Source organism: Belonocnema kinseyi, chromosome 5 (genome assembly GCF_010883055.1).
Source record: "Belonocnema kinseyi isolate 2016_QV_RU_SX_M_011 chromosome 5, B_treatae_v1, whole genome shotgun sequence".
NCBI lineage: Eukaryota > Metazoa > Arthropoda > Insecta > Hymenoptera > Cynipidae > Belonocnema > Belonocnema kinseyi.
Genome location: NC_046661.1, coordinates 57,826,719 through 57,840,949, shown reverse-complemented (window position 1 = coordinate 57,840,949; position 14,231 = coordinate 57,826,719). Strand labels below are relative to the sequence as shown.

Below are 14,231 nucleotides of genomic sequence, written 5' to 3'. Positions count from 1 at the left end.
AGCGAGGGCGCATACTTTGAATAAAATATTTGTTATCATTCTCTTGAATTAAATGTGTTTTTTTCTTGAAAAAATACCGGTTTCATATGTATACACCTGGTATTGCTTATTTTCAACAACCTTAAATTCTTTTAAACAATATTTTTTCACAAAATATACTTCATGTAATTCAAATTAAAATGAAATATACTCCATAAATATTATGGGATAATTAAACTTTCTAACCTCAAAATCTCACAACTAGCATTACGTTTACAAGAATAATAAATCATATAAATATAGCATTACTGCCTTAATTAACACTATAATTTTTCCAGACATCTCAGTATTTCTTTTTCAAAAAACAAGAGTATTGAAATACTTTATGTGATATTTGTAATCCGATAGGAGATCTCTCATTGACAAGAGAAATTCAAAACGCACCTCCGACCAAACCGTTTAATAAACTCGAGCAAAAGTTTTTTTTTTCAGTATAAATTTATTTTTTTTTGAATCGCATGTAAACGAATGGAATTCATCCCTCAGAAATTGCCACTTTTTGGTAACAGATGGCGCCAGGCCGTTTCCGTGACCGTACCCAATACGTGGAGTGGTGGGGTCCCCTCTCGAGATGCAATAGGTGAGGTGTATACGTTTCGAAAGGGTTGCAATAAACGAGGTTTGACTGTCAATAATTGTCTTTATAGGCTCTAGTGTATACAGACAGTACAGACACTAATCATCCATTCTGTGGTGCGGCAATCATCACCACACGCCATCTGATCTCAACAGCCTATTTTTTCAAAAGGCAGTAAGTGTATAAATAAAATTTTTAATATTACATTTAAAAATTTTATTTCATATTATTTATTTAAGAAGTAGAGATTCAAAATTCGGTAAAATACATTGTTTCTAAATGAAAAATACCACTATAGAAACAATTCAAAACTGTTATTTTAAACAAAGCACCTAATGGTGACCTTAGTTTTCACCTTGAGGATGACCTTCATGAGTGTTCCAAGGTCAAATTATTATTTTAATAGAAACGCCCCTTTTTGACACCGACAATCGAAAGAACGAAAAACTTTACATTCAGATAAGCAATTAGGTCATATGTTCCGGAAGACCTTAAAGGTCACTCTGATGTCATTTTAACTCAAAAAGTGGTTTGATGGCTATAAGAACAGCATTATTGGACAATATTCCATAGTGGACAAACTTATGCAAGTATCACGTGCTGATGAGAGTCTAAACTTTGACCTTGACGCTGACCTGGGAGCTGTTTGTAGGTCCAGACCACGTGGGTTGGGTAAGTGAGGTCAATTCTTAGAGTGTACAAAAACATTACCCAACCGGTTTTTGATGCCACTAAGGCAAAATCTGTATGTAATGAATGTGACGTTGGTTTTGAACTTGAGGATAACCTTGAGGACTTTTATAGTTATTTCAAGGTCAACTTTTTCTTGAATGAAAAGCTTTATTTTGCCACTGGCAACCAAAATAAAATAAAATCGTACAATCAAATATGTATTTAGGTCATAAAACGAATACGAAGATGAAGGTCACTTCAAGGTCATTGAAGCATATACCTTAGGGTAACCTTTAAGGTCATCTGGAACATGTGACTTGATTGCATATTTGAATGGACAATTTTCCGTTCTTTCGATTGCTGGTGTTAAAAAAGAGCGTTTCCATTTTAAAAAGTTGACCTGGGAACAACCATGAAGGTCGTTTTCAAGGTCAAAACTGAGGCCACCATCAGGTTCATTGTTAAAAGTTTTTAAAGGAATGACATGACCTTTGTGAAAAATAACTCACTTAAGAAGATACAGGCATGTTCCTCTACTTGTGTAATACCCGGTATACTAGCGGATTCTATTAAAAAGTAATCAGATTTAATCTTTTTTAAATCCATGGTAGAAATCTTTTTACAAATAAGTGATAAAAAACTAGAATAATTTTCCCAGGAAAATACAAATAAACACAAGAATTTCATTAAAAAATTACAGGAAATTTGAACTTTAGTCCATTATTTGAAAGAAATTTGTACTTTTCTTTGTATGTTGTTATATTTTAATTTGGTTGGTATATTTTCCATGGGATGACAAACATTGAAATGAAATAAGCTCGATAAAATAAAAAAATTAGGTCTAACCTATAACCAAACGAACAACTTTTTTGATACAAAAATTGTAAGTTAAAACCAAAAACTAGTAAGTTAAAACCAAAAACTAGTAAGTACAATGAAACTCTTCTATAGCGCCGATTTCAGGGCTAACGGTGGGTGTCAGCTAACTCATTACAGCCTGCTCCGCTTTTGTTTGTTCACGTCTGACTGCTCGTCTGACTGACAGTCGAAGACCCCGCGCACCAGGCGGTGGTCACTCAGAATGGCGAGTGTTTGAACATACTTTGATCCCGTTAGGAGGATACGACAGATAGCACAGCGATTGCGCTCCCCGTACCTTACTCCGCTAGTCTAAGTTCCAAATTTCAAAAATGGCCAACAGCAACCACGCTAACTATTCGTTATTGTTGTTTTCACCGGCATCATACTTCGAAAAATAATTTCACAATCTTCTTTCTTCATAACAACACATTTTCTTATAGAAAACAGTGCAAAAACAACTGGAAATGCATAAATAATTATTCTGACAACTATTTATGTATTTCTTCTTGTTTTTATATTGTTTCTTTATTTCTTTTTAGTTTTCAAGTCAATTATCTGACACGTATCTGGATATTATCACGATTATCTAAATGGTCATCCATTATTTTATCTTAGGGATATTGAGTATACGCTAGATGGCTTCAACGTCGACTTTGTTGCGGCACATCTACAGCATTGAGTAACCAGCGCCTGCCGCGCACCCCGCGCAACACCTGTTAAACCTACATGCGGCGTGGCTTCAATTCTCGGAAAGGCTATAGAAGTAAGGGCTATTGAAGATTTTCACTGTACTTGCATAGTTTCTGGTAAAATATAAAACATACAATAAATACAAAAATATAAGAAAGAAACAAAAGAATATACCAAATACGTTTAAATACGTTTAAACCCGGGAAGGCAGGTGTATACTTTTAATTAAATCTCCTGAAGTCTTCTGAAATATCTGAAATCTCCTGAAATATTTGAAGCCACATAAATTCTTGTGAAGTCACTTAAAGTCACATGAAATTATTCGAAGTCACTCTGATTCTACTGAAGTCACTTGAAATCACCTGAAATATCTAAAGTAATTTGAATTGACGTGATGTCCCTTTAATTCACGTGAAGCTTGTTGAAATCACGTAAATTCATTTGAAGTCACTTGAATTCTTCCTAAGCCACGTGAAGTTACTTGAAATCACCTAAAATCATATAAAGTTACTTAAATTCTCCTTAAGTCACTTGAAATCTCCTGAAGCATTTGAAGTCATTTGAATTCACATGACGTCACGTGAAGTCACTTGAAGTCATCTGCATTATTTCGAAGTTACCTAGATTCTCACAAAGTCACTTAGAATCTCCTAAAATACCTAAAACCATTTGAATTCACGTGAAATCACGTGAAGTTGCTAAAATCACCTGAAATCATTTAAAGCCAGTTGAATTCACCCGAAATCACTTGAAATCTCCTGAAATATCGGAAATACTTTGCATTCACCTAAAGTCACGTGAATTCACCTGAAATAATTTGAAATCACCTGAATTCATTTGAAATAACTTGGATTCTCTTGAAGCCACTTGAAATCTCCTGGAATACCTGAGGTCATTAGAATTCATATTAATTCATGTGTAGTCATTTTCCTGCTATAAGTTAGAAAATCATCGTTAGGCAAGCTATCGGTTAGACAATCCAAAGTCTACTCCATCTTTTTCAATCTCTATATTATTATCTAATTTAATCGTTTTCTATCTTTTCTGAACTCTAAGATAGCCCTGTCTTCTTGAATCCCAGTATTTCCATCTAAATGTATCCACAGCTTATTCACCTCTATCCGTTTCTATCATTTTCTATCTATTATGCAATCGGAAATCTTGTCTATCCTTTTTAAACCTTATATTCCTATCAAATTGAATCTTTTTATATCTTTTTTCAAATATAAGTCAACCAAATCCTTCTTAAACCCAGTCGTTCTATCGACATGAATCCTAGAGTTATCCCCATCTATCGTTTTCTATTCGGTATGTCATCGAAAATTTCGTCTATCTTTTTTAATCCCTATTTTCCTATCTAATTGAATCCATTTATATTTTTTCCCAAATAAAAGATAGCCCTATATCCATCTGAATCCTAATCTTTCTATCTAAAATAATCCTCTGCTTATCCACCTCTATTCTTTTCGAGGCGCACACTACTTGACGTACATCCCTGAGTTAGTACCAATAGCTTCTCGGTAGGTGGCTGACTGTTCGAACTTCGAGCTTTCACTAGTAAGTCGTAAAGTTAGGGAATTTTGTCGGTAGGTATATGAACTCTTGTTCGTAGTTCGAGATCTCAGTGCGTTTTTTGCCAGGTGAAAAAATATCGTGCTAAAAGTTAGTTGCTCAATGGCGCGATAAAATAGGAATCTTACCGGTCATTTTAGTCAATAATCACCTGTTGTCTAGGAGCGCAATGAAATCTTGGCCACGTATATGTCGAGTTACGAGATAAGACAAGAACCGAGGGCCTGTGCACTGAGCAATTCTCCTGACTACTACCTCGAATCGAGCATGGGAATCCTTTTGGAATTTAGTGGTAATCTCTAGCGATCTCTGAGAATTCTTTGAGTAGTCGCTAGTAGTCGAGTATTAGTATTGGAAGTATTTCGGAAACCGAGTTAGTGATCTCAGCCGTCTCAGCAGTCTGGTTATGTTCAGATATGCCCTCTGTACACAAAAGACTCATTTTGCCACGGCTCAACATAACAGAAATATGCGGAAAAGGTATTTCTTTGCGGAATTGACTTGCTTTCGATACAATACTTCAGATCGGAGGATACATAAAAAGAGGCTTCATCTTCGTTGGGGGCGAGGGCTGCTGCGTGGGTGCCGTGTGGCGTCCAATAAATGCGGCTTCTCAGGGTTTCGGTATACGGTGTTTAGTTACGGCATTTAGTAACGCTGTTTAGTCTTGTCCTGCCTAGTTCGCATTTGTAAACTAGGAAAATATATTTTCTCCCTATAACACTAATTTTGTGTCAAAAAGAATAAATGTCCATCAATGAACACGACTTTGAGACCAAAAGCCTCACTTTTCAACTTGAGCAATAAATTTTCAACCAAATATACAGTAAATGAATTGCCACCCACAACAAAGTGATATGATTCTAACATTTAAATTGAATTTCCATCGAAATACTTATTGTTTTTCATCAAATAGATGAATTTGCAGCTACAATGATAATGATTTTCTTTGAAGCCTTCAAAAAGTATGCCAAGTCTTCCTAAAAATTGTTTTTTTCTGATACCGAGGCTCTCAGAACGTGGAGGTTTGATGAATAAAATACCTTCTCATTAGAATTAGAATTAGAATTAGACAATTTCAATTGTAAACGTTCTACAGTCGGCTGTCGTCGTTTTTTCATTTGTAAAATTGAATAATTTTCAATTTTAGATGCGTAGTATTTTTTACAAATCGAAATTTTAATTTCTTAGAAAATCCGCAGATTAAATGTTGTATAAAACTCGTCTCTGGAATATGTAACTGTTGAATTGTGAGTACTTTAACTTTCAATGAAAAATTGCACGCTCAAACGAACTTACCTAATAGCGTATTCGGATATCCTGCACTGGTGCACTCTGATCTGCACCGAAGCAGGTCGGAGTGAGAAGGAAGAAGTAAAACGAAGTAAGAAGGAGCGATCGGATTGCTCTTGGAGTACACCAGTGCAGGATAAACGAATGCGCTTCACTTCACTGAGTAAGTTCGTTTAATCGTACCGTCTTGTTCTCGGGGTTACTGTTGTAGATGTTCAGAGTCGACAATTTTCATATGCCATTTTATTTAAGAATTGAATTTTTACAATGACAACAAAACTAAGAGTTATTTCTTAGTACCGCCTTACAAAAACTTTCATTTGGCGCGGAAATCGCCCGATTATAAAAACGCGTCTTTGCTAAGCAAAGTTCCGGTTTGTCTTTAAAAAACGGTAAGATCAAACAAGGCTGACAGCTTCCTACTTTCAAAGTTTGAATAAGAGCTTCAATATTGATGTCAGCTTCTTTTGTGGAATAACTGATGTGATCAATGTTAATGAGGGAAAATGTTTGAACTTTGTGGTCCGTTCCTAATGCTAACCAAATTAATAACTTTTCTGGCAGCTGTTGGAATGTAATTGACTTGAGTGGAAACCAGGTGGTGACTGTATCCAATACCGGTGTGACATCCCAAGTTTTTGATCACTTTGGTCGAATAGGTTTTAGGCTGAAAATTCCTTTAAAGAAACGATGTATTGTAGAGTCCGAAATTTTCTTTGATGAAATTAAGGCTATCGCCGATCTTGCTGTATTCAACTTGTTGCAAAATTCCCACCAATCTTTTAAAGCGCTGTTATACTGTTTGATGGTAGACTCCGCCAGTGATGCCAGAAAAATATTTCTAGCTGACTCTTGGAAGATTTTTCCCTAAAAAACTTTCCTGATAGCAGACCTGCAACCAGAGTAATCGAAGTTGTCAAGAGATGTTCTTGGGTCCCGCAAGGAGACAAAAGAAGTGTTGATTTAGGTGCAAAAATTAATGATGTGCCTATAACCATCGACTGGAAACCAAGACTGCGAGGTCCACTGGGGAACGATTAAAATACCATAGGCCTCGTCTCTTGTTATTTTTTTAAGGTTCTTAATATCATTGAGAAGGGTGGAAAATGGTCGAAAAATTTTTTCTTCCATGAACTAGTAAAGGCATCAATTGCTACTGCCTCAGGAGCTTTAAATCAAGAACAAAAATAATTCACACTTGGAATTGAATCTGGTTGCAAATAAATCAATTTCAGGGTGGGGATAATTTTGTACAATTTTTCGAAACGCATAGCCTGCTAGTTCCCATTCGGTATCAAAATTTTTAAGCCTGGACTCTCGATCTGCATCTACATTGTCCTTCGAGGCGATGTAAGATGCATAAATCCCAATTTTTTGATTCCGCACCACTGCTAAATTTTTCTACTTAAGAAATTTTAATGAGGGTATTGAATTCCGCCCATTTTGTTAATATACGCAATCGCCGCTGTATTATCAACGCGCAGCAAGATCTCACAATTGAAAGATTGTAATGCAAAAGTTTCTAGAGCCCAAAAAGCAGCCATAATTTCGAGAGAATTTATGTCAATTTTTTTCCTCTGCGATCCAAAACCCATGGCCTGATTAGCCGTTGCAAAAAGCGACTCCAACCGGACATAGATGCATCAGAAAAGATCTCTTTCTGAAATGAAAACTATCATATCGTGCTCTCTGAAGAACGCAGTTTTACTTTCCACCAATTTAAATCGTTATGTAAGGAGATTGGTATAGACATACGATTGTTATAGTTTCCATTAGCCAATATAAGAGCTTGATATTTTGCCCTTTCAAAACTTTTGGTGTATCCCATTCCATAAGGTACAGCTGGACATCTTGAGACTAAAGTTCCTATTAGTTGCACAAATTCTCGTATTGTACAATAAATTTTTCTTAGGAAGGAATTTATTAATGTTATCAATGATTTGCGTTTTCGCGAGGGCAGATCTACTGTCATTTTTTCTGAATCTAGATAAAACCCTAGAAATTCAGAAATCTTATTCGGATTTAAATTAATTTTCTCATAATTTATAACAAACCCCGGAGATTGTAGCAGTGTGATCGATATTTGAATGTTTTTTAACAAACTTCATAAGATGTACCCATGAAGAGAAAATCTTTTAAATAAACCACTGATAACAGACCTTTGCTCTTTAAATAACTGGCCACCGGTTTAAGAATCTTTGTGAAAACGTAAAGACTGATATTCAGGCCGAATGGTAGGCAATTAAATTCGTAAAGAACTCCTTAAAAGCGAAATCTCAAATATTTGCTATACCTTTCATCAACCGGAACAAGGAAATTGGCATTCTAAGTCTATGTAACTCATAAAGCAGTCGTCCCTTGTTAGTAGCTTAGAAGCTGTTCGAAGGTCCTTGATCTTAAAATATGGTACCTCTATAAACTCATTTAAAATTTTTAAATCGAAAATGAATCTTTTCGATTCATTTGGCTTATTTACAAGAAAAAAGGATAATAGAAATTCTCCCTTCACTGAATAGCAGGTATTTACTGCTCCTATTTCTAGTAAATTATTTTTTTTGGCCCTTAACGAAAAAACTTCGTCGTTTGTCCAATTTTGACGTTGAGGCGGAAAAATTTGTTGGGGTTTCCGCTTAAACGGAATCTTATAACCCTTTATGCACTGAAGGACAAAATTGTCTATATTTATTTGTTTCTAGGCTTCTTAAAATTTTTTTAACCTACCAGCTGTACGTTCCTTTACATCCTGCTCGATCGAGCTGATGATCTGTATCTGTTCGATCTCTGGCTGTCGTGATTTCTTCACGATGTTTAATGATTCTGTTCGTGAGAACTTCGAGTGTAAGAATTTGTCGGTCAAGATTTCTAACTTTTGCTCACCCACGATGACCCTTGTACCTTCGCAGACGAGCTCCTTGAGTTTAAAGGACCGGTATTTTCATTGCACGGTTTTTTCGGAGGTGCTGGAGGTTCAAGAGTTTTACTCAGTTTTTATAATAACCTCAATTAATTAATTTTGTCCGTTATATTGTCACCGAAAAGGAATCTTCCTCTATCTGATTTGTTTAAAAGGGGTTTAATTGATTTGCTGTATCCAGGGGCGATAAAGGCACGTCTAGCTACTGTCTCTGCATGATGAAGGTCCGTTATTAACTGGCCTGCATCTGACAACAGTTGCAGCAGTTTTACGACAGCGAGTTGTTTTTCGGATTTTCCAAGCAACATATTCATTGCTGTTCCTATAGCTCACAGTGCTGAGCCCGCAAGACGTTGCGTGCCCTGGAAATGTTTATCTCTTTTGATGGCCTGTTCGCTCATTGACAGTAACATAATTGGATTAATCTCGGGGATATCCAAAAGAATATTTCCTTACCTGGGATATTTTTTAAACAGCTCCTGTTTAGCATCTGGTTTAAGACCTGTGGTGAGCCAAAATTCCCATCTCGACAGAATATCTGAATGTAAATTAACCTCCGAGGTGTCAAGGATTGTAGGATCTGTTCCTAGAGCTTCTAGTTTCTCACCGTCGACTTTTGTGCCTATGTCACTTCCGTCCGCCATTTTGTTTTCGTCATTTCCTTTTTCATCTGTCCCTTATTTGGCTTTATTTCTCTCCTCCCCAGGAGGAACTTCTGGAAAAGCATAGACCTGGATTAGTCCTGGACCTATGTACAAGCTCATCAGTCATCTGATCAGCATTTTCTCATCTTATGAATGAGCTCTGTGTCGACGTTCCATTTTCCTCTTCAAGCGCTGCACTTTTTGGTTCCAAATCGCGAATTTCATCTTTATCATGGGAAGAATGTTTGTGCTTTCTATGCCTGCCCATATTTATACATTTTCAATCCAGAAGATCAGTTGAAAATATTATTGTCCTACAAAAAGACTTACGATTCTTTCACTAAATAGTTAAATTTTGGAAATAAAGAGTTAAATATCTAACTGACATGCTGCAGATTTTATGAAAATAAAAATTTGGGATTTCAATCAAAAATTGTAAACTAAAAATTTATACTTCACCACTTATTAGCAATCATTATTTAAAAATTTCTTAATTTAAGCGCTCTACATTTGAATCTAGACCAGTATTAAGTTAAAAAATTGATCAATTTTGACGTTGAAATTATTTGAAAGCATACCATTTTCAGTATTCCGTATTTACAGGTAGTTTTAGTATCGACAGCTTTGACATTAGAGTTATTCAATTATTTTAAGTTGAATTTGGTCTTTAAAATTTGTAATTGAAATGCAACACTTTTCTTATCCTAAAATCTCCAGCATGTCAGTTGGATATTTAGCTCTTTATTCAAAAAATTTAACTATTTTGTGAAAGAATCGTTTGTCTTTATGTAGAATCTTAATATTTTTGACTGATCTTCTTGCTTGAAATTTTTTTTTTTCATTGAAAATTGAAGTACTAGCAATTCAACAGTTACATGTTCAAGACACAAGATTTATGCAACATTTATCCTGTGAATTTTCTAAAAACCTGAACTGTCGATTTGTAAAAAATACCACGCATCTAAAATTGAAAATGATTCAATTGTACAAATGGAAATACAACGACTTCCAACTATAGAACGTTTACAAATAAATTTTTCTGATTCTAATCGTAATGAGCAGGCATTTTTTATGAAACCCCCACGTTCTGAGATTCTCTGAATGGGAAAAAACGATTTCTAAGAAGATTTGTCATACTTTTCGAAGGTTTAAGAGAAAATCATCATCATTGTAGCTGAAAATTTATTTGCTCAATTAAAAAATAACTGTTCCGATGGAGAATCAATTTAAATGTTGGCATCATATCACTTTCTTCTAGGTGGAAATTCATGTACTATATATTTGGTTCAGAATTTATCGTTAAAGTAGAAAAGTGAAGTTTTTGGTCTCAAAGCCATGTATATTGATGGGCATTTATTCTTTCCGACTCAAAAATTAGTGTTATAGGGGGAAAATATATTTTCCTAGTTTACAAATGCGAAGTAGATAAGACTGGACTAAACAGCGTTACTAAATACCGTAACTAAACACCGTAAACCGAAACACTCAGAAGGCTTCTACGCCGCACGGAACCCACGCAGCAGCCCTCGATCCTTCGTCACTTATTTTTGTTATCTTGAACCTTGGCAGAACGAGTTTTTCGTTTACAGATAGATACACTTAGTTAACTTCAATCACGCCCTTTAGGCCTCTTTACCGGGGATTCTTGAGCAGGTGGAGGATGGCAATATTACATTATTCGAAAGTACTAATTGCCCTTTACAATATGGTAAAGATTCCATTGAGTTACTAGACAACAGGTGATTATTAAATAAATCGACCGCTGAAAATCCGATTTCATCGCACCTTTGAGCGAATTGGCGCTGGCAAAGGTGCCATTACTCAATCGTCTACATGTCACCTTTCATCTCCACTAACTTCTATCACGTTAACTTCTCACCAGCCAAAAAACGCAGTGGGATCTTGGGAAATGGTTTAATACTATTTCGCGCGGGCTCGAAACTCGAAATAAATTATTATTTTAGAAATGTATAAGAATACTACATTTTTTAATGGATTTAAATGTATGAAAATTAAAATGATATATCGTGGGTAGTGGATAGTTAGGCATAAAGAAAGATAAGCAGTTGTGAACACCTGGGATAAGGTCAGGTATTGAAAACTATAAACAGTTGTGACTGCAAGGGATCTAGCAAATCTAACGTAGCCGATTGAACTCAATTTATTATTATTATACCATATGTTCATTTTCCTCAAGCGGCTATAATTGTCTAACAACGGAAACGTCACGTGAAGCAAGGAACCGAGCCCGAACTCTCTTGGGTTCCAGTATTGCGAAAAAAGTTAAGGTGGCGGCCCTGCCGCTCTCCAGAAAGTGCGAAAAAAGTTTGGGAAACGCTGCGTTAGGGTACTGTGTTTTATCGCATATGCTACTGTTTTGTCATACTCGAGTGACCACGGCACATCCTCCCACGGCTTCACTCGACCGAAACCACGTCGTGGCGTAATTCTTGGAATGCCTACATCGAATTTTGTAAATTTGAAATTCAAGCGTTCAACAAAAATTACAGGAAATTAGAACTTCGGTATATTAATTTCAACGAGTTTCGTACTCGTGTGTATTTCTTTTCTGTAAGATTGTAGACTTAACTTTCTCTGTTTTATTGAGATTATTTCATTTAAATATGTGTTATCAATTTGAATGCAAAAACTACATTCTTGAGCACTTTATGTAAAATATTAAAACTACAATCAAATACAAAAATATAACATAATATACCAAAAAATACAAAAAAAAAAACAGTTTCGGTGAAATAATACCAGACGAAAATTATAATTTCCTGTCATTTTCGTTTTAATTTTAATTACTCATTTATATGCTCAAATAAAAATCGTTCTGGGGTTTTCATGCGTATTTGTACAAAAAATTTCCCTCAGGGAATTAAAAAAAAATTTATTTGATTTCCTTCTCAATTAAATTTTGTGAAATTTCTGATAACAAAAACTACCTAGTGAGTGTTTCTAAGTGTCGAAAATGGACTTCCTTGCATAGAAATAGTAATTGACTTTTGATTTTCAAGTTATTCACTTTGCACTTTAGATTAAAATGATTGAGTTTCAAAAACACCGATTGACACTTCTTTTTAACGACTTAGTTACAAGATGTTACTTTAACAATCCTTAAATGTTTAAACTAAGTTTCGAATTTTTTAATTCTTAACATTTCAAGTTTGTATTAATTAATTTTTCTTAACTTTTTAATTAGAAAGCAAACCTTCAAAGTTTTATAATAATTAAACCTTAAAGGTTCACATATAAAAAATTCTTCAGTTTTGAACGGTGAAAATAACAGTGATTTTTTTTACCGAAATGTCATTTTTTTGGTAAAAAAATCTATCCAATCAATTTGCGTGTCGCTTAATTCTACAAGATATGTGATACTTATTAATAATATTTATCATCTTTTAAATTTATTTTAGAATTTCTTAATTTTTGGGGGTTTTAAACTTCAAGTTTCAAATAAAGTTGCAGTTTAGATTTGAAATATTACAAATCTCAGTAAAATTTCTCTATTAAATTTTGCAAAATTGCAAATTTTCATATTATCAATTTCATTATATTCATAATTATTAATTTTAGATTTAAATATGTTAAATTTTTTGTTTCAATTTCAGTTATTTTTTAACTGAAAAATTTTATATTCAAATATTATAAATTGTCTGTGTTTTTAAATTCTTTGAAATGGCAGAATATAAAATTAAAAGACTTGATAGTTACATAATTTCAAGTTTAATGGATTTTTAATCAAATTATTTGGATCTAAATACATCCAGAATATATTAAAACTATAACAAAATTTTAAAACATTGAATATTTCACTCACAACGTAAAAAAATCTCGAATTGAAAGACTTGAAATTTGTGTTCTTTGTCGTAAAAAAATCTTTTTTATCTAATCGGATTTAGAAATTTCAATGTGATACACATATGTTCGTAATTTCTGTACTGTTTTGTAGTGAGAACCAGGAATTTAAGGTAGTAACGGGACGCACATACGCATTTCCAATAGACAATGATAGAAACAATAAAGTTAAAAAAGTCTACATACACGAGAAGTATGATCTTTCCGAAATATACAATGACATCGCTCTTCTTGAGGTAAATATGATCTTTTTTGTATATATCATATTTAAAATGATAATAATAATATAAATATAGAACACCACAATTAGCTATAATAATATATATTTTGATTCTTTAATTCATTCATTTCAGAACAGTCAAGATTGAAGTTCCCATATTTAATTTTTAACGCTATAAGTTCACAGAAAATTCTGGGGTATTACTTTAATCTTAAAGTTGAATAAAAGATATTTGAAGCAGAGTATATAGTATATAATATTGATATTGATATAGTATATAATATTGAATATAATATTGGATTTCTCAGAAAGCGAGAAAAATTAAATTAATTAGAAATACAAAATGATTTAAATTTCAACATCTAAAACCGGTTATTCTATAGTATACTAGAATGAGGAGAAATTATTGAAAATCACAGTTGTTTACGAATAAAAAATTCTTTTTACGTCTGAAATAACTAATGATCTATTTTTTATGTGGAAGATCTTCTCTTCTGCATTCTGAGAGGAAATCTTCCCTGGTCGATGTTTCTCTTACTTCCTCGTTTATGTAAATACATTCCTTTACAGTAAAAACGGCCTCAGGGCCAAAGTTTTTAAGGATGTAGCGTAGAAACATATTTTAAAAAATCTGCCCACCTAGGGCGCCCGACTGCTGGTACTCGCGCTTCGCGCTCGATAATCCATTTACCTCGGGCTACGCGCTCGTTCTTTGTATTTTCCCAACATTTGGGCGCAGGCTTTTTTAAATTATAGGTCAAAGCATCGACGACTCCAATTTGTTTACGGGCTTTCAGGAGTGAGTACTCGAGATAGATTAGATTTGATGCATTTTGCTCACCCCTAATACTGAAGTCAAGTCCGAGTGTTTCAGCAGCCTCCTCCGCT

The 14,231-nt window shown here is 34.2% G+C and overlaps 1 protein-coding gene across 2 annotated transcripts in view; it reads left to right on the top strand.

Moving 5' to 3' along the window:
• Positions 1-14,231, top strand: part of LOC117172952 (chymotrypsin-C-like) — a 21,769-nt gene that overhangs the window by 3,504 nt on the left and 4,034 nt on the right. The window contains exons 3-4 of one of the 2 annotated variants that reach the window (XM_033361260.1): positions 687-790; positions 13,218-13,359. In XM_033361260.1, coding sequence (XP_033217151.1) covers positions 687-790; positions 13,218-13,359 — 246 coding nt within the window. Of the gene's footprint in view, positions 1-686; positions 791-13,214; positions 13,360-14,231 lie in introns of both variants that reach the window. The other variant, XM_033361259.1, reaches the window with a different exon arrangement.